The 21,058-nt window shown below is 42.9% G+C and overlaps 1 protein-coding gene across 1 annotated transcript; it reads left to right on the forward strand.

Moving 5' to 3' along the window:
- Positions 1-2,499: 2,499 nt before the first annotated feature.
- Positions 2,500-21,058, forward strand: LOC125228635. Its single transcript, XM_048133291.1, has 11 exons — positions 2,500-2,808; positions 3,078-4,103; positions 5,822-6,594; positions 7,727-7,878; positions 8,138-8,210; positions 9,155-9,292; positions 10,065-10,311; positions 14,652-14,706; positions 14,745-14,925; positions 16,059-16,241; positions 20,840-21,058. Exons 2-11 carry the CDS (start codon positions 3,242-3,244, stop codon positions 20,918-20,920), a joined length of 2,745 nt encoding a protein of 914 aa, XP_047989248.1. The 5' UTR covers positions 2,500-2,808; positions 3,078-3,241; the 3' UTR covers positions 20,921-21,058.

A 21,058-nucleotide genomic window follows, 5' to 3' on the forward strand; every position in this document is an offset into this window, starting at 1 on the left:
ACACTCGCGGCGTAGCGCGGCACGCCGCAAGCGTGAGTGTGGAACTTTCTGCGTATCGAATCCACACTACGAGGGCGCTCAGCAAGTGACGTAGAGGCATCTACTAACCGCCTACTTGTGAAATATTTTCATGAATGTACCTACCTCGCAATACTACTACCTATCTCTTTCTCATTCTGAATATCATCACTTCTATTGGAATACTTAATGTCATAAACTTCAATAATAAAACATACCTACCCTTAATGTTAATATAAAGGTTACTGATGGACTTTTCACTGAGTACTACGACGTCGATGGTAAGTAGTCACAGTAGCCTCTGGACGCCCGGAACTGCAGAAGTATTACATGCTCTTTGCTTCCCCTCGCTGAGCTCTGGCAACCTTACCGGCAATAAAACCCTAATCATTGCTGACCTGCACGGAACCGAAAAAACTTATAGTGCTACCACATAACCGTACCGCACCAAGGTCATTAACATACTATCCTGTAAGTGGGTGCGAGAAAGAGTTATTCTTTTCTTGCTCTCACTTACGTGAAAAAACTGCACCTTGGATTATTTCTCGTAAGTGAGAGCGGGAAATAAATAAATATTTTCGTGCGGTGCAGGCATATGTTAGAACTTTTACCGGGACGGTCCAAGGTCCAAGGTCATCAACAGGCCGCGCTAAGTAAAAATGAGAAAAAAATATGTTTTTAAGCACTCACGGGAGAGAAATAAGATATTTTTGGATTCTTGCTATTTTTAGGGTTCCGTACCAAAAAGGTACAACAGGAACCCTTATGGTGCGACTCTGTCCGTCTGTCTGTCCGTCTGTCACATTCCTAAATATCTCGAGAACTACTAATGCTATCAACTTGAAATTTGGAATAGTTGTGAACATTGTAAACCTCTACAAACAGAAAGTATAATTTTTTTAAATATATTAATTTTAATTGTAGAAAATGGCCAAAATGAAAGGGGGGCAAACTGTAAATTTCAAGTTACTAGGTCAAGTGGGGTATCGTTGGAAAGAGGTCAAATTGAACGTAAATAAGCTATTTTTATAATTTTTTTGTTGTGGAAAAAAAATGAATTTTGAAGGAAAATGTAAAAAAAAATACCGTCCCCCCCCCCCCTTATCTCCGAAGTTTACCAACGAAAAAGTATGAAAATTTTAGTAAACATTGGTTTTATGCTAAATATTACAGGAAAAATATAATCGTGTTTGTATTTTGAATACTTTTTTTTTTATTCACAAAAAACTTTTCAGATTTTTACTTTCAATTTACCCACCCATGCGGATGCATATCGTACTTCAAATTAATACGAGATGTTACGTAAACCATCTTCTGTCCAATAAAGTTAAAACTGTTTAAATCGGTTAACATTATAAAGAATTATCCCTGAAAAACCAGGTCGCGCAAATTAGTTAGCAAATTGACCGGGAGATGGCGCTATACACAATAATACTCATTAGTGCCTATACTTTTGTCTTCTAGTCAAGTCATTAGAGTTATATGAAAATATGAGATTATTTTTACTAGGTAGTTTGAAAGAAAGTTTGTACGGAACCCTCGGTGGGCGAGTCCAACTCGCACTTGGCCGGTTTTTTTATTTACTTGGTGATGACCTGATGACTTTGGTGGGGATTAGTCCGTGAGCCATGTATTAGCGGTCGCACGATAAACCACCTTCCACTCGATTGAACAACCGGAACTGTACCACACGGTACGCCGTGGGTACGCCAGTTTGTAAATGCCTTTAAGCCCCACATTCACGATACGATTCATCGCTCCAATCGATCGGACAGATATGTGATGTGAACGATCGACCGTATCGAAAGCGCCAGCCACACACGAAGCGATCGATCGTTTATAACGTAAATTTTGTAGCGATTTGCGATATTGTATGCGATCAAGAAAATCCTTAACGATGTTGACTTGATGTTGACATACACTGTCGATCGGTCGTTTCGATTAATCGGTTGCGGCGGATCGTACAGATATATCGTCCCGTGAATAGGGAGCTTTAGAAACTATTAAAACGTGACGCCACATGACGCGGCACGTGTTGAGTCGATCAAACAGTATTATTTTTACATAAGTAGCAAAATTTACGTATGGACGCTTTACATCATATGAAAAATACTAATTTCTGATCTTGATTTGTAATGCCTGCCTCGTCTGTGCAGGCCTTAAAATTGCCTCATGTAAACTGAGTACATATTGATTACTTTTTATTGTCCAAATGCAAAATCGAAACGCAGAAACAAACGGAAGTGGCGCCAATATAATTGTTATTTAAAAATATTGATTTGCAATTCAAACTTGTCTTTTAATTGTTATCAATATTTATATGAACCAGCAAGCTAACCTGTGAACGTACATTATTCCAATTTGTATAAAATTATTTTAGTTCCTTGAATATTTATTAGAATAGATAGTAAAACAAGTAAAAACTTTTGTTCCATCTTGAGGTTATATTGTAGATGGCGCTGTGTAGCTTGTTGTGCGGTTGTTCGACGTTCGTTCACAAGTAAAATGGCGGCGATTAATGTGAAAGGCGAAACGTTGTCTTATTTCTAGTTGTAAATAAAGTAATTGGTAATCTGAAACGTTGTTATTGTTATACATAAGGAGGATGAATATATACAAAGTGGAATTTGCAAAGTGAACAATTGTAAGCATTGAAAAATCCAAGTGATTCTACACAATAGACCAAAACCCGTCGCAACGAGCACTCGAGGCCATATTTATGATGTTATCTGTTGTGTGAGCGTCCTCCGAAAGCACATTGATAAATGTATGCAGAAAACTAAGGCGATGGTATGTTTCTTAACACATATTCACACTCATTCATGGCCTTTTGTAAAACCTCTTTTCTATTGTTCGAACATATTGACGCTTCCGCGGCGTAGCGGCAGATTATTTTTATTTCACAACTTGATGCTAATCGTTTTGGTTTTTGATTTCCCGAATTTACCATGATTGTCAAAACAGTAACAAGATTCAGATATTTATTCCAATAGGAACTACTTGAAATCATTTGTATTTAATATTGTTTGAATGCACGAATGTTTTTTTTTTCTTTTCAGGGGTTTTGTTTATGTGAAGATTGAATTGACATCATGAGATCAAGTGCTGCAAATTAGTGTTTGTAAGAATACATTGACGTGTGCTACAAACTATGGATGAAAGTGTGGACATCTACTGACATATTACATACATTGACACTTAACATAACATCACGGAGGTGGTAATGGATCCAGTAGGACCATGGTCAGCATATGCTTCGTACAATCGATTAGCAGGGGTTCAGGCTGGTGCTGCGAGTGGGGACTTTCATCACCACCTCACAAGTGGTGGTTCAGGTCTAGGCGGCCAGTCAGTACCCTCCACAACCAGCCAATTGTTATTACAAGCAGCGCACACAACAGCCTCTTTGGCAGGGCAATTAGGTTCTTCGACAGCCTCACCCTTCAACCCTGGAGGATTTCTATCCCCGCCTGCGGTAGGGTATGATGCAGTGTTTTCACCACTATTTCATCATGCCAACCCGAAACCTGCACACTATAGTTCTTCACTACAAGCTCAACACCGGCAAGTGATTGCTCAAGCTCAGGCGGCAGTTGCATCGAAACAATCCTCAGTTGAATCTGAACTTTCCTCATTAAGAGAAAATTATTCTCATCAGACACTAGCTGCACAAGGGACAGCTTCCTTCTTTGACCAGTCATCAACACCAGGTGGAGCTGGTGGATTAAGTTGGCAAGGGAACAACCAACTACCGAGTCCATTTGGAATATTACCCCATGAGAGTGTAGTGCCCTCATCACCAAGTCCAGCAACAACAAAGGCGTCTACAACTTATGATAATTTTAATGCACATTTTGCTGCTGCCCAAACCCTCAATAACCACCTTAACTCTCAGATTTCCAGTGCCGGTAAACAAAGCAATAGGTCAGGTTCCCCGGCAACTGCGTCTAAGCAGCCAGCTTCTTCAACGTCTTCATCAACATTTTTTCAATCGCCTTCAACATTCGGAAGTCAGACTGATAGCGCATATAGTTCGAGCAGTGCAAAGAGTGGACAACTTTCGTCACAGCAGGACTATGCCGGAAGTAAGTCTTATTCAGGTTCTGCAAGTTCAACTACCCATTCACAACAATCATGTATTGTGTCAGCTCCCACAGTGACCTCCTCCTCCTCCTCTCCTAGCAAGGACTTCCGCTCCTCTTCCAGCTCCACTTCCAGGACCTCTTCTTCCATTTACAACTCACAATCACCTAAGAATTCCAGTAGTGAGAAGTCTCCGAGACAGTCATCCAGTAGTGCCAGCAGTTTTGTGTCTCCCACTACTAAAGCGCCACAAGTACAGACTAAAGCACAAAGTAAAATATACCCTGAGTTAAGTAGTGAACAAAGGAAAAGTTGTGAATCTAGTGATAAGCTTCAGCCCCAATCGTCTCCTATAAGTTACTCTATAATGGATGCTCCGGGCAGGCTCAATTATAGTAGTAGTAGTGGTACTACCTCTTCAAAATCAAATAGAATTGGTAGTTCTCAGTATCCCTCAACTCAAACTTCAAGCTTTAGGCATTATCAAAGTGGAAATAATGTTGAATCTGATTATCATGTCCGAGCTAAGAGCAGTTCAAGTACAGATACGGGATATTCCAGTAGTAGTTCACAAAATGGGCCAGATTGTAACGTGGCTGCTCCCAGGAGACCTAGTCCTCTGCAGGCGACTGCTCAAACGTCTCCCATAGGTCATGGATCTAGTCCGGCATATCCTATGTATCATAGTCCCATGAACTCCACTAACTCGCCCCAACAGCATGGGGATCATTACAGTAAGGTCAATAGTACGGCGCCTCGCTCTCCGCTGGATGCGTCCGTCTCTAGGCCTTCGTCTCAGAATAGTCAGGTAGCTTATCCTTCTGTTATAACTAGAGCCTTAGGTATAGAGCAAAGTAAAACCTATTCGGAGAATCGCTATGAAAGGTCTTCCAATCAAAGTTCAACGCAAGGACAGACCTGTTGGGACAGCGACCGTCAGGCGTCCAGGAAATATTCTAGTAGTAGTAACAGTAATAATTACACCAATAATGGATTATCTGAAAGTAATAATACTCATAATGAAGAATCTTATCTCAGTCTACGTCACTTAGGACGTTAAATTTAGCTGAAAAACAACACAATTATTTTGATGGCACTAATGTAGCACTACAAGATTTATCTAGCTGTCGTGGCGATCCCATGAGCATAGTAAAAAATTTACAGAGTTTACAACAAAGTTGTCAATTACAAGATGTCAAATCCAGTAAGAGCCAACCACCAGTTAGTGCTCCAACAAAAGTCACGCCTCGTAGAAAAAGTACAGAAAAACCGGTTTCACATAATATGAACGATATCTCGAACGCGGTGATGGCAGACTATCTAGCCAATAGGATCCCTCCGCCCGCTCACAGCTCTACCAGTAGTCAACAACAAAATGGTACCTACTTTGACTTTGAAAGATGGAATCTACCACCACCTCCACCTAAAATGTTTCCTGGCACTTCCGCCTTCGGTTCCCAAGCCACACTTCACGCCACCAACTTCAACCAACACCAAGCCCTCGCCATGCAGCACGGCCATGCACTCACCTATTTCCCTCCTTTCCACTTAGGTCCTCATCCCGATTTCCAGTCATCTGTGGAGTTAACACCGCTGTCGTCATTTAGTGAGACTCCACCTTCGGCTTCCTCGTCATCTTTTTCAACACCCGAAACTCGTGAAGAGGAACAGCCTAAGGTGGTAGTGCCTAATATAGAAGAAGAACTTGGTTTCCTTGCAGAACAACGGGGAAATGCGTCTTCGGTAGCACCCTCTTCTCAGCAGCAGAATCTAAACAGCACTTCACAAGACGCTACTTCAAAAATAATGGAAAAAAAATTCAATGTGCCAGTCACGGGCCCCGGATCAGGTTTCATGGCTTCTTATTTGAAATTTTTACAAGGAGAGCGTGATACCTCTCCACCGCCGGCCGGCAGAGGCGCCAGAAAGTCCACGTGGTCGCGCACCACCACGAATAATACGAATAATAAAATTTACAATGACCACGTGAAATGCGACGGAAACGCGCAGAGTTCGAACGGCGCCATGGGAGCGAACGTAATAAACTCGGCAATGGCCCTCGGCAACCCGGCGATGACGGCGCCGAGCATGAGCTCGGCGGGCCTGATGGCCGCGAGCCAGCTGCAGGGCGCCTCGGCGAATCTCCTCGGCTCGCAAGCGAAGGGGATCGAACTAGACGATCCCCGGTATTACATAAACAAGGACAGAAAGCGCAAATATGACGGTAGCGAAGAGGTCGGGTACGACGCGGAGGAGGAGGCGCGGCGGCTGAACAAGCCGGTGCTGAACGTGCCGAGCACGCCGCTCAGCGACAAGGGCAAGAAGGCGCGCGCGGCGAGCAAGCCGCCGGCGGCCGTGGTGGCGCCGCAGCCGCAGCCGCCGTCGCAGTCGCAGCCGCAGTCCAGAAGCCGAGAGCGCCCGCGCCGCCGCCCGTGGCCGCGCTGCAGGCCGCGCCGCAGCACCAATACTATTACCAACACCAGCCCGACGAAGGTGCGTTCAATTTACTAGATTTCCACTTGAGAAGTAGAGCGCGATGGTGAAGAGCTAGCCCTGAAGCTTGTATGACAGGAGCAAGCTAACCGCCGATCTGGTGGGATCTCGTGAAAACTTGTTACATTTTAACTGTGATACGTACTATAAATTTTTATTAGATGAAATCTATGAGTATTAAAATTGTATATATTTTCTATAAAGTGATTGCGTGTATCTTAGTAGAGGTCGATATTTTAGGGTTAGTCTGTAACAAGATTTCACTCGAATGTTGTTAATGACACATAATTAGTGCCATTTTATTGTAAATTGTAGAATTGTGACTCTTGTCATACTCGCTACTGAAGGGGTGCTACCATTAATAATTCCAAATTCGTCGTATATTTTTTTATGGAATTAATACCAGTGGGTGTCTGTTGTATATATTATAATAATAAACAATGTATTGTATTTTAAAGTATTTGACTTTAGTTGGTACTTACAAATAGTGTATGCATATTCTTTGCTGTTAGCTGAAAGTGATTTTATTATAAGAATGAAATGAATTGCATAATAGACGACAGCTATAAATAAGTGCAGATAATGTATTAGAAGGCCATGTCCTGAACTAAGTTTTTGTATTTCTATTTAATTGTTATTTGTTTATGCACAATTCTCAATTATTATGTAAATACTTTTGTATAATAGAAGAAAACATAAAATAAACACGAGTATAATACTATGATGTGTAAATAATTTTAGTGTCTAATTATTCCTGGTAGCACCCCTCTCTTCGCCGAATAGGGATAACATGTACATTACTATTGTAAACTAGGATAACAACTGCCAACTCATTTATAAATACTAGCTAAGCCCTGATTGTGAACTAGCCTAGCGATGTACATGTTACCACTAAGATGACACGGCTCTCGTGTCATCTGGCAATCCATATCCCCACCCTCCCTCCTTTAGTACATTTATACAACCAAATCTAATTGGATACGTTCATTTTAATTATTGACCGCATTCAATATCGCGTGTCTAATTAAATTAATATCGAAGTTTAATGCGCAAAAAGGTAATGATATTGGAATATAATTTATTTATTTTACGAAGTGATTAAAATCGACTCATTTATAAAATGATATTTTAGTGGCGCACAGCACAAACTTGGGCTACGGGTATGGGGCGGACAACGAGAGCAACGCGAGCCGGAAGTTGCATCACATTAAATCGCATCAGCAGCTCGGCTCCGGACAGGTCGACAGCTCCAGGCCCGGCCAGATTGAGGAAATGCCCTATCAGGTACGATTGGATCACCTACTTTTAAATAATAAGGCGCCTAATATTGCCCAGTTATCTATTATATACCTATGGGGCCATCCACAAATTACGTCACCCCACACGTTTAGGGGGAGGGAGGAGGTCGACGAAGTGTGTTAAGGGGTTGGGAGGGGTTCTAAATTTCGTGACGTCACATTTCAAAATCGATTATAATCTAAGTGTTAAAATATTAACTTTAAACTGTTAAGAGTTTTGAATGATTCACGGTTATTTTCATTAGACTTATATTGACCGTTCGGCGCAAATTGGTGTTTGATGGACGTACAATCTACGACAATGTCGACCACTGTTTGGTTTGCGGCACTCGCAAGTAAGCGAGCCAAGCGTTATCAGCGCTATACTTCTTCACCACGGATACACTACACCTGCCAGAGTTGTGGTCGTGTTTGCCGCTCCCGTATTGGCTTACACAGCCACGAAAAACGTCGCCCCACCTGACACTGCTTGAATAGTCTGTTAGAGACTTGAAGGTCGATGATGATGATATTGACCGTGATTACCTTTTGATCATGATGCATGCAACTGCGTCGAAATATCGGGAGCTCAACAAAAATCAAAAAGGTAATCACGATCTATATCCCATCCCGGTCAATATAAGTTTAAACTATTAAATAAATAAATAAATAAAATAAAATAATGACTTCCTAAATTACTTTACGAAACTTAAAATACTATATCTGTAAATTCATGATCATACCAATTGTTTTGTCGACCACTCGCTCTATTGGTGTCACGCACCCACCGCCTTTTGATAAATGCCGCCAATCGTATTGTTTGAATTATGATAATTTTATTACAAAAAGTCGCAGAAAGCAAACCGAGACTAGAACCTCAGGTGGTCTGAGTTTTCTCTGCCAAAAATGTGGTAGGTCGTGCCGCTCGCGAATCGGCCTCCACAGTCATCAAACCCGTTGTCAAAGCAGCAATGTGTAAATCGTCTGCAATGGACGCAAAAGCCTGTGATGTTTAAAAAAAGTTAAATGGATATAACTGATTTCGGATTCGCTGTTTTCAGTCAATAATTTCTAAGTGTAGATTTGCAAAATAAGTGACGACGACGGAGCGGAGGGCAAAAAATCATTCGTGTGACGTGACTGGTTTATAGATGACCCCTATAGGGGCTATAGGTAGCCACGAAAACTTCAGAAAACTTAGTACCTAGTGGATCTACAAAATTTTCTCTAGCTTTAATAATACTTAATTTTATGTGAAATAACTTAATATGTTTTGTTTGTAGTCGGGAGAGTTTGTGGCAATTAAGAGCGAGTTAAACGAAATGTGGCCGTCCATCTGGAGAGTCGACGGCAAGACGCTGCTGCAGAAATACGAGCCCTTTGAGGAGAATGGCAAAGTTTTATACCGGAACATTTCTACGGTGAGTATTATTGCAATACTTCATTTTCCATGTTTGGCACTATTACTTTGAGTGCCATATCGTCAGTACTTTGAAAAAATCTCGTATCTGACTCTCCTACTCAAAGTAAAAACGCAGTAATTCCATATGCAGCCCATACTCATACATAGTTACTACATTTGTCTTTACATTGACACAAAAACATACGAGATTTTTTCATAGTAGTGACGATATGTGTCCATTGACCAGGCGTGCCATGTGACCAGTGAACACTTCCTAATCTAAAAGTTAATAAATCATACATTTAGTTATTAGTACAAGGCAAAGATGTTCATAGTCTCAGAAAAAGACGAACTCCGGAAAAATCAAAATGAGTTTATGCTCCTTTAAATGTCACTACACCAATTATTTGGCAAGCACATAGATGGCGATACTGATTAATTAACTGTAACTGTCTATCCATGCATTCTCTTAGCTACAAGGTAAAGAACATCGAAATAAAAACTCGATTTTATGACCTGGCAGGCAAGAATGGTCGCGCCATAAATGATAAAACATCTGGCTATCCCTATCGAACTTACGAATAGTGCGATAGGGACGACCTGATGTTTTATCATGTATCGCGCGACCATTTTGCCTGTCTGGTTACGTTTAACGCTCAGTGTTGCCAACTCGAATTTTGAAATACCCCTTCCTATTTTCATTTCCACATTAGGAAGTTTCACTTCTTCCACGCGGAGGGACTCCACACACTTTTTTTTTTATGTATATGAAATTTTTTCTTATCTTACAGTATGCGGCATGGAACCCCGAAAATAAAAAGCTGTACACCCAAGTGTCCGTTAAAGTTAGGTCTCAATCCCATTTGGAAACGATAGTAGAGCTAGTGAGGAGCGAACTACAATTCGACGACTGCAACTTCATAGAGAAAAGGATGCTGGAAACTCAGATGTACCAGGAGAACTTCGAAGTTTATATACAAACTTTAATATCACACGCGTTAGACCCCAATTTTTTGACGGAAATCTTTCAGGAACAAGGTAAGGATTTTATGGACTTATATGTTCTATTTCAGCAGTTTAATCTTTTCGTGAGATTAGAAATGAGTCCTAAAAATATCACCATTGGGGTTTTAAAATAAGTCAATAACGTATGACGTGATTAATGGACGCCCCCTTAGATATTTTTATATTGCAAGTGTGATGAACATCTGTGTGTAATTCGAAGCGTAAGAATAATGCAAACTTTAGTTTTAAAATTGCTCCGGCAAGACGTCGGGATTTAACTTTACTGTGTTATTAATATTTTATTTACGTCTCATGCTGTAAAATTACCGTGGATTAGGTCTTCTTCTCACTATAAAAAAAAATCGGCTATGATTACTCTCATAAGCCGCAGCCACAGTATAAAACCAGTAATAACTCTTCTTACAAACTTCACGCCGCGCGGTGTGTCCCCCTCCCACCCCTCGCATGCGGCGAAAACATGCGAAACTGGTGATTATTGGGCTGAACAGTCGGGGCCGCGTTTGCGCGCTGTGTTGACGTGTTGAGTTCGGGAGAAAATGACGTCAGCACCGAAGACATATTTTCGTTACTGTAGTGTTTATGGGTGTATGGAAAGTTCTCAAAATGCGGAAATGTCATTCTTTAGAATTCCTAGACACCCAGAAAAGTAAGTGGTTGTTATATTTTTGCAGTGTTAGGTGGGTGATTCTAAGTTAAGAGGTACTTTCGACGGCACTGACAAAAAAATATATTTTTTCAAGATAATACTTCATAATAACATATTTATTTTATAAAACTAAATGTTTTCTACCTGGGCACTCAAAATTATTACAGAAATTCATATAAATTAGTCACAATCAGCTCTAATGTAGGAAAAATGTCTCTCCCCTGGCCTGTCCCCCAACCGAATTTATTTGTCAACAAGTAATTATGACTTTGTTAAAATTCACTTATTATTTTAATAGCCTTAATTTTACAAACATAAATAACTAAGGAACAGTATTTTATGAGTGGAATTTCTTATATTACTGTATTTAACAACAATTATGAACTCCAAACTTTGTCCTACGTGTTTCGTGTCTCGTCCCCTGGCTTTTTAGTTTTCGTTCAAAAGTCGGTTTAATTTGTTAATCTGTGGAGGTTCTGTCCTCTAATACACAGGGTGTTATGTGAAGTTACCGTCAAGAGGCGCGTAAGGCAACTATGCATCCGTTTTGTTGATTATTTCGGCCACGGCACTCGCTGGGTACAGAAATGTTGAGTGAATGCAGTCTTTCCTCTGGTCACTTTTATTTCACAATCATTTGTTTAAATACTAATATATATAACAATATCCACTGTAAATGTTGAATATATTGTTACGTTTATTTATGAATTGCGTACGAGAAACACTTTTACAGCTATTTTTGATTTTCATCAAAAATGTATCTCCCCTGGCGTATCAAAAAAGCCAGGGGAGATACTTTTGCACTAGTTTTGATTATTTTTATTTCCGTTTTCTCTTAACCTTTGTTTAGCGTTGTACCTATTTTTATTTTAGCTTTACGATAGAAGGTTTTCTTTCCAGAAAAACGCAACTATTAAGAAAAGAGGACACATTCACATTCAACTTCATATGAAATTTTCGTGAAGCTGTTTAATAAAAAGGTTTAATACTGATATTAATAGGATAGGTTTTTGTTTACTTGTTGCCTATTGATTGTACATTAAAATTATTTTTGTTTTAATGGATAATATGGAGAAGTGAAAAATAAGACAACTCATTAAGGAATTATCACTTTTCTTGCTGTAAGAATGTTATGAAATGTAAAGTCTGAGTATAAATAATCAATAATTATAATAAAAACAATAAATAGAGTTAATTCTTAAAAAATAAAACTAAATTTTTCATACAACTGTCTCTTCCCTGCTCACAAAGTATCCTCCCCTGTGCAACAGTATCTCCCCTGGACTGAGTATTTCCCCTGGTCGCTGATAAAACACGATAAAACAAATAAATTGACTGGTCCTCTTTGTAAACACTTCAAATTGGCAGTTTTAACTAATACAAATAAACAAATAGGTAAAAAACAACAAAAAAGTTCGCGCCGTTTCTCCATACAACGTATTACCTCTTAACTTAGAATCACCCAGGTACATTATTGCTTACGTAAATGGCGTAAAAGTGAGATTTAAAGCTAGAATGACACATTAAAATCAATAAGGATTTATCTGTAACGACATTTAGGTAGATGCTGCGATCTATCTAGCTCGAAAGTTTGGTACCTACTTAAATATTGTGCAAACATCTATTCAAACATTTTATGTAAATATGATTTCGTCAGTATTTAAGAAACAAATACGTACTTGAATCTTTATTAGATAAAAAGGTAGAAAGAGCGTTGGTACTAGCATAGCGCCATACACAGTTACTACGAGTAGGACAGTAGCACAGGTACAACCCTGCGTGACCTTGCGCAGTAGTAACGACCGCGCCGCCGCTGCCGGAGATTAACTACTGATATATCCTTATACTGTGCCGCAGCCGTTTTCTGCGACCTGTCGGGTGCCTTCGACATGGTGGATCACCAGCTCCTCCTACAAAAAATGTGGTGCTACGGAAACGGGGGTAATTTTCACAAGTTACTCGCGTCATTTCTAAAATCAACACCAACACAGCGCACCAACGACCTTAACCCTTAAATGCATGAATTTTTCTTTTAACGAGATATTAATATATGCTGATATTGCTGATAGATAATGGTTTTCTGACTCTAGGAAAAATAATAAAAAAAAATATTTAATACCGATTTTAATACTAAATCAGTGTTAGAAGCCAGAGAGAGTGTTAGAATCAGTGTTAAATAGGCCAAAACATATAAATATATAATTATTGGTAAGTTTTATTTGTAAAGTTTGACTACTATTAGAAAGGGTTATTTGTGAACCCCCCATGATAAAATGTTTAATAGGGTGGTCCACATTTGTATAGAAGAAAAATAAATATGACTAATTCTTTCTCCACATGGTTCCCTTTGTTCTATTATGAATTAGTAGTTTATGTACCAAATTTTAACCCATTTGCTCATTATTTACAGGTCGCTCAAGATACATTTAAAATTGGATATCTCCTATAATAAAATAAAAACCGAAATAATAAAAACATTGCAAACTGCCCGGTTCATGTTTTATTTAGCTCTAATGAAATAGGGAAAAATATAATTAAACCATTAAAATACCTCCATGTAAGATTTTTTCTTTAGTCAAGTTCATTTCATACATTTCAGTATGGCATTATTGCTTTATTTTGAGCGACCTCTAAATAAAGTCTGATTGTTCTCAAAATTGGTTGACATGATTTTAATAAGTTTTCGTGTAGAAATAACCATGTGGAGCTCAAACAATAAAAAAAATTTTTTTTTGGACCACCCTAATGTTTAAACATAAACTAATTACTAACTCCGAAAAAAACTGCCTAAATCACATACTAAAAATCGCCTTCATCCTGTTTTTTCACACTTTTCCGCTATTTCATCATTATCCTTAAATAATAAATCATATATTTTTTTAAATTATTTATTAAATAATAATAAATACTGAATAATAATTAAGCTATAAATGTGATTTTGGATAGCTACATATTGAGCTACAGGCCATCAATTGTATGATGCCAAAGACCTATATAACTCCATCTAGACGGATAAAGTCTAAGAAAAAAACGTACCTCAGTACCATATAGATAAAGCAGTGGTGACCTAGATGGCGTTACACCTTTGGGGTAGGCTCAGCTAGATGGCGCTAATATTAAAATTTGACATTTTAAAACATATCAAGCTCAGAATATGGGCCAAATTGTCAAAACTGAGGTTCAAAAGTTTTAAGCCTGTGTGGAGAGATGGCAGTCTATGCACTGTGATTACACATTTTGCTTTGACAGTAACGCTCTTTAATACTCGATCCTCTTTGATGATGCATATAAATATTACCATGCATTTAAGGGTTAATTCCAAATTCAGTCTGGATACCACAGGAGAGTGTGTCGTCCCGCAAGGATCGACGATTGGGAATTATTTATTTTTATTTCTGGTGGACGATGTCACGGCTGCCCGCTTCGATGCCGAGTACGTAGCCTATGCGGATGATACTTGCAATAGTCAACGCCGAGGATACCGAAACACTAACACTAAAACTGACCAATGTTACGACGCAACACATGGTTCCGCGTCAACGGTATGCTCTTTAACGCGAAGAAAATGCGCTTAATGAATTTCCAACTTCGAAACTGCCACACTGACTTAGAAATATTACTAGATACAGGCTATATCAGTTTTTTAACTGCCCGTCCGCTTATTAAATAACATATGCACACATACAAATCTCGCTTGTCCTTCCAGACGAGTACTTCCTGTCGAACGTGAAGACGGTGGACGAGGTGACGGAGACGATGCGGTCGCGGGTGTCTAGCGGAGCGGGGGTGGGGGTACTAGCGGCGGGCGCGCGCTGGACTCGGCGCTGGGCACGTGGCCCGGGCTGAGCGTGGCGGGCGGCGCGGGGGCGTGCCGCGCCTGCGCGCGCGCGGCCGTGGCGCGCCTGCTGCTGTACGGGCAGCCCTACAACCCCGCCACGCTCGAGCCCGTGCAGCCCGACGCCCGCCTCGCCTACGAGAAGGTACGCCGTCTGCGGCGCTAGGAGCGCGTGCGCGTGCGCGTGCCTGTCTTGACTGCGTTCGGCGGCGACGACGCATAAGGCCGTTTTCACATTATCCGATCCGATATCGGATGTCGGAAGGATTTCAATAGAAAAAATCCAAGATGGCGCCTGCGATGTATGGGATATCGGTCCGACATCCGATATCGGATCGGATAATGTCAAAACACACTTAGGGTCTTATCGCACGAGATTTGCGAGCGAGTTGAAAGCGAAGCGAACGCGCAGCGAGTTCGCCACGAATGCGCAACGAGGTCGCCGCGAGTGAGCACCGAATCGCCGCGTCTAGAGTTAAGACGTCATGCTGTATATTCGTCAGAAAATGTCATTTCTACAAACTTTAATTTAAGTAGATATTTGTTGTAGTTTCTTATCTACGGATGTGGCCATATGAACAAGCAATAATAATAGTACCGTCCGAAGATTAAAACACTGTTGCAACGGATATCGTGACGCACTCGCTTGATTTCATCTCGCTCGCAAATCGCAAATGTGTTACGGTCCAACTACATTGGTCTAAGCGCGGCAGCGGTGAACGGCAGCCATAAGTGCGAATGAAAAGTCCCATCACTGTATCTCGCTCCAATGTATGCCCGCCGCTCACCGCTGTCGCGCTTAGACCATTGTCGTGGCAGAGCCGTTAAGGCCCTGAGCGTCTTGATACTAACAAGCGATTTTTAGTCGACTAGAGCCGATTCCACGTTGATACGTTTGAGAAAACCCTTAGGGCGCTATCACATATGGCGAATTACATCAGTGAGGCGAGCGCGCAACGATATGCCGCGAGTGTGAAACAAACTTAGTCAAAAATATTAAACACAATCGCAGCAAAAACACTGCGTGCTTGCCACAACATGACTTCACTTCGCTCGAAACTATAATTTGCCTTTATGAGACACTCCAGGAGAACGTCCTATAAGGAATATGATATATTTTTCTAATACCAAAGAAGTGAATTTTATCTTCATGACAGCATTGGCATTCATTCTCGAGTTTTACACATTTAGTGCGTTCCTTGAGATGTCCCTTACGAAATGCTGTTGATTTTTATGACAAGAAAACTACTTTAATCAAACCTATAATACCTACTACAGGAATTCCTCGTATGCGCGACGTGCTGCGGCCGCGTGCAGCTATACTCGCGGATATCGCACCAGAAGTACCTCATGTACGCGGAGTGCAGCAAGCGGGTCGCCGAGAAACGCATGCAGAACCCCAGCAAGGACACCACCGTCATACTCAACGAGCTGCTGGCGGACGAAGTCTGGCTGTCGCAGGTATACACACCGCCTCATACATTATATACCGCACCAGCTCCTCATGTGGCGGAGGCTAGCCAGTCGAGAAACGCATGCAGAACCCCAGCAAGGACACCACCGTCATACTCAACGAGCTGCTGGCTGCTGGCGAAGTCTGGCTGTCGCAGGTATACACACCGCCTCATACATTATATACCGCACCAGCTCCTCATGTGGCGGAGGCTAGCCAGTCGAGAAACGCATGCAGAACCCCAGCAAGGACACCACCGTCATACTCAACGAGCTGCTGGCGGACGAAGTCTGGCTGTCGCAGGTATACACACCGCCTCATACATTATATACCGCACCAGCTCCTCATGTGGCGGAGGCTAGCCAGTCGAGAAACGCATGCAGAACCCCAGCAAGGACACCACCGTCATACTCAACGAGCTGCTGGCGGACGAAGTCTGGCTGTCGCAGGTATACACACCGCCTCATACATTATATACCGCACCAGCTCCTCATGTGGCGGAGGCTAGCCAGTCGAGAAACGCATGCAGAACCCCAGCAAGGACACCACCGTCATACTCAACGAGCTGCTGGCGGACGAAGTCTGGCTGTCGCAGGTATACACACCGCCTCATACATTATATACCGCACCAGCTCCTCATGTGGCGGAGGCTAGCCAGTCGAGAAACGCATGCAGAACCCCAGCAAGGACACCACCGTCATACTCAACGAGCTGCTGGCGGACGAAGTCTGGCTGTCGCAGGTATACACACCGCCTCATACATTATATACCGCACCAGCTCCTCATGTGGCGGAGGCTAGCCAGTCGAGAAACGCATGCAGAACCCCAGCAAGGACACCACCGTCATACTCAACGAGCTGCTGGCGGACGAAGTCTGGCTGTCGCAGGTATACACACCGCCTCATACATTATATACCGCACCAGCTCCTCATGTGGCGGAGGCTAGCCAGTCGAGAAACGCATGCAGAACCCCAGCAAGGACACCACCGTCATACTCAACGAGCTGCTGGCGGACGAAGTCTGGCTGTCGCAGGTATACACACCGCCTCATACATTATATACCGCACCAGCTCCTCATGTGGCGGAGGCTAGCCAGTCGAGAAACGCATGCAGAACCCCAGCAAGGACACCACCGTCATACTCAACGAGCTGCTGGCGGACGAAGTCTGGCTGTCGCAGGTATACACACCGCCTCATACATTATATACCGCACCAGCTCCTCATGTGGCGGAGGCTAGCCAGTCGAGAAACGCATGCAGAACCCCAGCAAGGACACCACCGTCATACTCAACGAGCTGCTGGCGGACGAAGTCTGGCTGTCGCAGGTATACACACCGCCTCATACATTATATACCGCACCAGCTCCTCATGTGGCGGAGGCTAGCCAGTCGAGAAACGCATGCAGAACCCCAGCAAGGACACCACCGTCATACTCAACGAGCTGCTGGCGGACGAAGTCTGGCTGTCGCAGGTATACACACCGCCTCATACATTATATACCGCACCAGCTCCTCATGTGGCGGAGGCTAGCCAGTCGAGAAACGCATGCAGAACCCCAGCAAGGACACCACCGTCATACTCAACGAGCTGCTGGCGGACGAAGTCTGGCTGTCGCAGGTATACACACCGCCTCATACATTATATACCGCACCAGCTCCTCATGTGGCGGAGGCTAGCCAGTCGAGAAACGCATGCAGAACCCCAGCAAGGACACCACCGTCATACTCAACGAGCTGCTGGCGGACGAAGTCTGGCTGTCGCAGGTATACACACCGCCTCATACATTATATACCGCACCAGCTCCTCATGTGGCGGAGGCTAGCCAGTCGAGAAACGCATGCAGAACCCCAGCAAGGACACCACCGTCATACTCAACGAGCTGCTGGCGGACGAAGTCTGGCTGTCGCAGGTATACACACCGCCTCATACATTATATACCGCACCAGCTCCTCATGTGGCGGAGGCTAGCCAGTCGAGAAACGCATGCAGAACCCCAGCAAGGACACCACCGTCATACTCAACGAGCTGCTGGCGGACGAAGTCTGGCTGTCGCAGGTATACACACCGCCTCATACATTATATACCGCACCAGCTCCTCATGTGGCGGAGGCTAGCCAGTCGAGAAACGCATGCAGAACCCCAGCAAGGACACCACCGTCATACTCAACGAGCTGCTGGCGGACGAAGTCTGGCTGTCGCAGGTATACACACCGCCTCATACATTATATACCGCACCAGCTCCTCATGTGGCGGAGGCTAGCCAGTCGAGAAACGCATGCAGAACCCCAGCAAGGGCACCACCGTCATACTCAACGAGCTGCTGGCGGACGAAGTCTGGCTGTCGCAGGTATACTATAACTTGTAGATTCTCAGCTACATGGCGCTAATATTAATAATTATCTATTTTAACACATATCATGTTCACTATATGGGCCAAATTGGCAAAACGGAGGTTCCAAAGTTTTGATCTTGTGTCGAGAGATGGCAGTCTATGCACTGTAACTACACATTTTACTTTGACAGTATTTCTCTAAGTATTGGGTTGGTAAGAAAGTAATGAGCGAATCATAACCAATATTGTAATTTTTATTTAATTTATTATTTTAATCATTTATCAAAAATATAACGGCCTTCGTTATCTACTACTTGTCTCCATCGTTCTGGTAAAGAATGAATAGCATCGGCGAAGAAGTTCTTAGGTTTAGATTCAAAAAACTCAGCTATGTCACACCTCGGACACTGGCGATCAAATATATGAAAGAGGCGCGTTCCTAGCACACAGTCTAAGCTCGTGTAGGTGAATGAGTACTATGCTTGTATGAGTGACATATGACAGGTCGACTGTTCGCGTTTTTGACAGGCGGTAACTGTGAGGTAACCGAGAGGGGGTAGGCGGCACTTTCAGCAGGGAGCGGAAGTGGCCATACTGTACGATAGTACTCTTTATTATACTGTGGCTATGTACTGTCGTAGATGGGCTTGATCATCGAACTTTTTTTCATTCAAGGCATTGCTTAGCGATCTGAACAATGCGTAATCCGTAGGTGCCAAGTCTGGAGAGTACGGTGGATAAGGTATCACTTTCCAACCTAGCTCCAATAGCTTTAGCCGAGTCACTTTTGCAATGTGTGGGCGAGCATTGTCGTGTAAGAAAAAAACTTTAGCATGCTGTGGACGATTCTGACAGATTTTTTGGTTTAAATTAGCGTAGCGTAGGTCGACCCATACTACGATTTAAGGATTGCATAAAGCGTGACTTGGTTGCGTTCGGCATCGACTGTAACACGTGGGACGAACTTGCATCGAACCGCAATGAGTGGAGAAGTATCGTCGCAAAAGGTAGAGAAACCCACGACAACACCTGGTTTCAAGACTTAGCCGTAAAGCGTTCAAAAAGACACAGTCGCGATACTCTCTCCTCGGCGGTGGGGCCTCAATTTACGTGTACGAAATGCGGACGGGCATGTCGCTCCCGGATAGGTCTATATAGTCACGCGAGGCGTTGTCTCTCGCATTCAGACGCTGCTTAAATCATCTGTCAAGATGTAAGAGGCCTTATGATTCCTTTTTCGTTTGGAGCTAGCCACTGACGTTTGCGTGTGTGATTTATATATAAGACCCATTTTTCATCTCCAGTGATAAGATGGTCGAACCAGTTGAATGTGCGGCGAAAAGACAGAAGTTGTATGCAGATATCGGCACGGCGGTTTAGTTGATGTCTATCAAGTTTGTGCGGTATCCAAACACTGTATTTGTAGTTTTTTCCCAACTCGTGTAAATGTGTTTCTATGGTGACATGAGAGCAGCCTAACTCGGTAGCAAGAGTACGACTCGTTAGCCTCGGATCTCCTTCAATTAAGGTTTTTAATTTGGCTACATCAATCTTCACCGGTCGACCAGACTTAGGTTGATCTGATAATGAAAAGTCGCCACTACGAAACCGCTGGAACCATCGTTTCGTCGTGGCCTCAGACACAACTTCAGGAGCAACACGCTGACATATATTACGCACTGCTTCGGCGGCTGAATGGCCAGACTGAAATTCATATAGTAAGCAATGCCTTACATGCACTTTTAATTCGTCCATTTTCTTCCTTATATTAGCTCGGCGACAGCTAGTGAATGACTGACGAGAAACTGTGCGACTCGCCCTTTATATCTTTATATACTTTCGACCATAGAAGATTCTAGAACTCTCTCAAAAATTTTATGTGAAATTCAATCGATCGCTCATTACTTTCTTACCAACCCAATATATACTCGATCCTCTATCGGGTCTATCTCTATATTTAGACTAGTTATTCAGAATGATCAGATATTTTTGGTGCATTGTTAGATCCGATATCATTGATGCTGACGGCCCGGCCACGACATCGGTCTAAGCGCGACAGCGAAAAGTCCCATCGCCGTGTCTCGCTCCAATGTATGGCCACCGCTCACCGCTGTCGCGCTTAGACCGATGTCGCGGCCGAGCTGTGACCGTACTCCAAATGAACAATTGACTGTTTTACTCTTAAGAAAATACACCGCCAGCTTCAGCAGCCAGATGCTATCATATCGAAAAGAAGTGAAGAACAATGTCCTACATTCATTAATCACATTCCAGCTGTTCCGGGACGTGCGGCACTCGTGGGCCGAGGCGGAGTCCTGGGAGCGCAAGCTGCGCCACGCCTGCCGCCAGATGTAGGCGCCACCCACACCTCCCGTGCGCACCACACACCGTGCTCCGTGATACCACGAGATAGTGTAATCATGTGGCAATATTGTAGCCTCAGAGACCCATTTCTCGAAGCTACAAGTTACAATTTACAATATGACAGGTTGG

The sequence above is a fragment of the Leguminivora glycinivorella genome, chromosome 8 (genome assembly GCF_023078275.1).
Source record: "Leguminivora glycinivorella isolate SPB_JAAS2020 chromosome 8, LegGlyc_1.1, whole genome shotgun sequence".
Classification (NCBI taxonomy): Eukaryota; Metazoa; Arthropoda; class Insecta; order Lepidoptera; family Tortricidae; genus Leguminivora; species Leguminivora glycinivorella.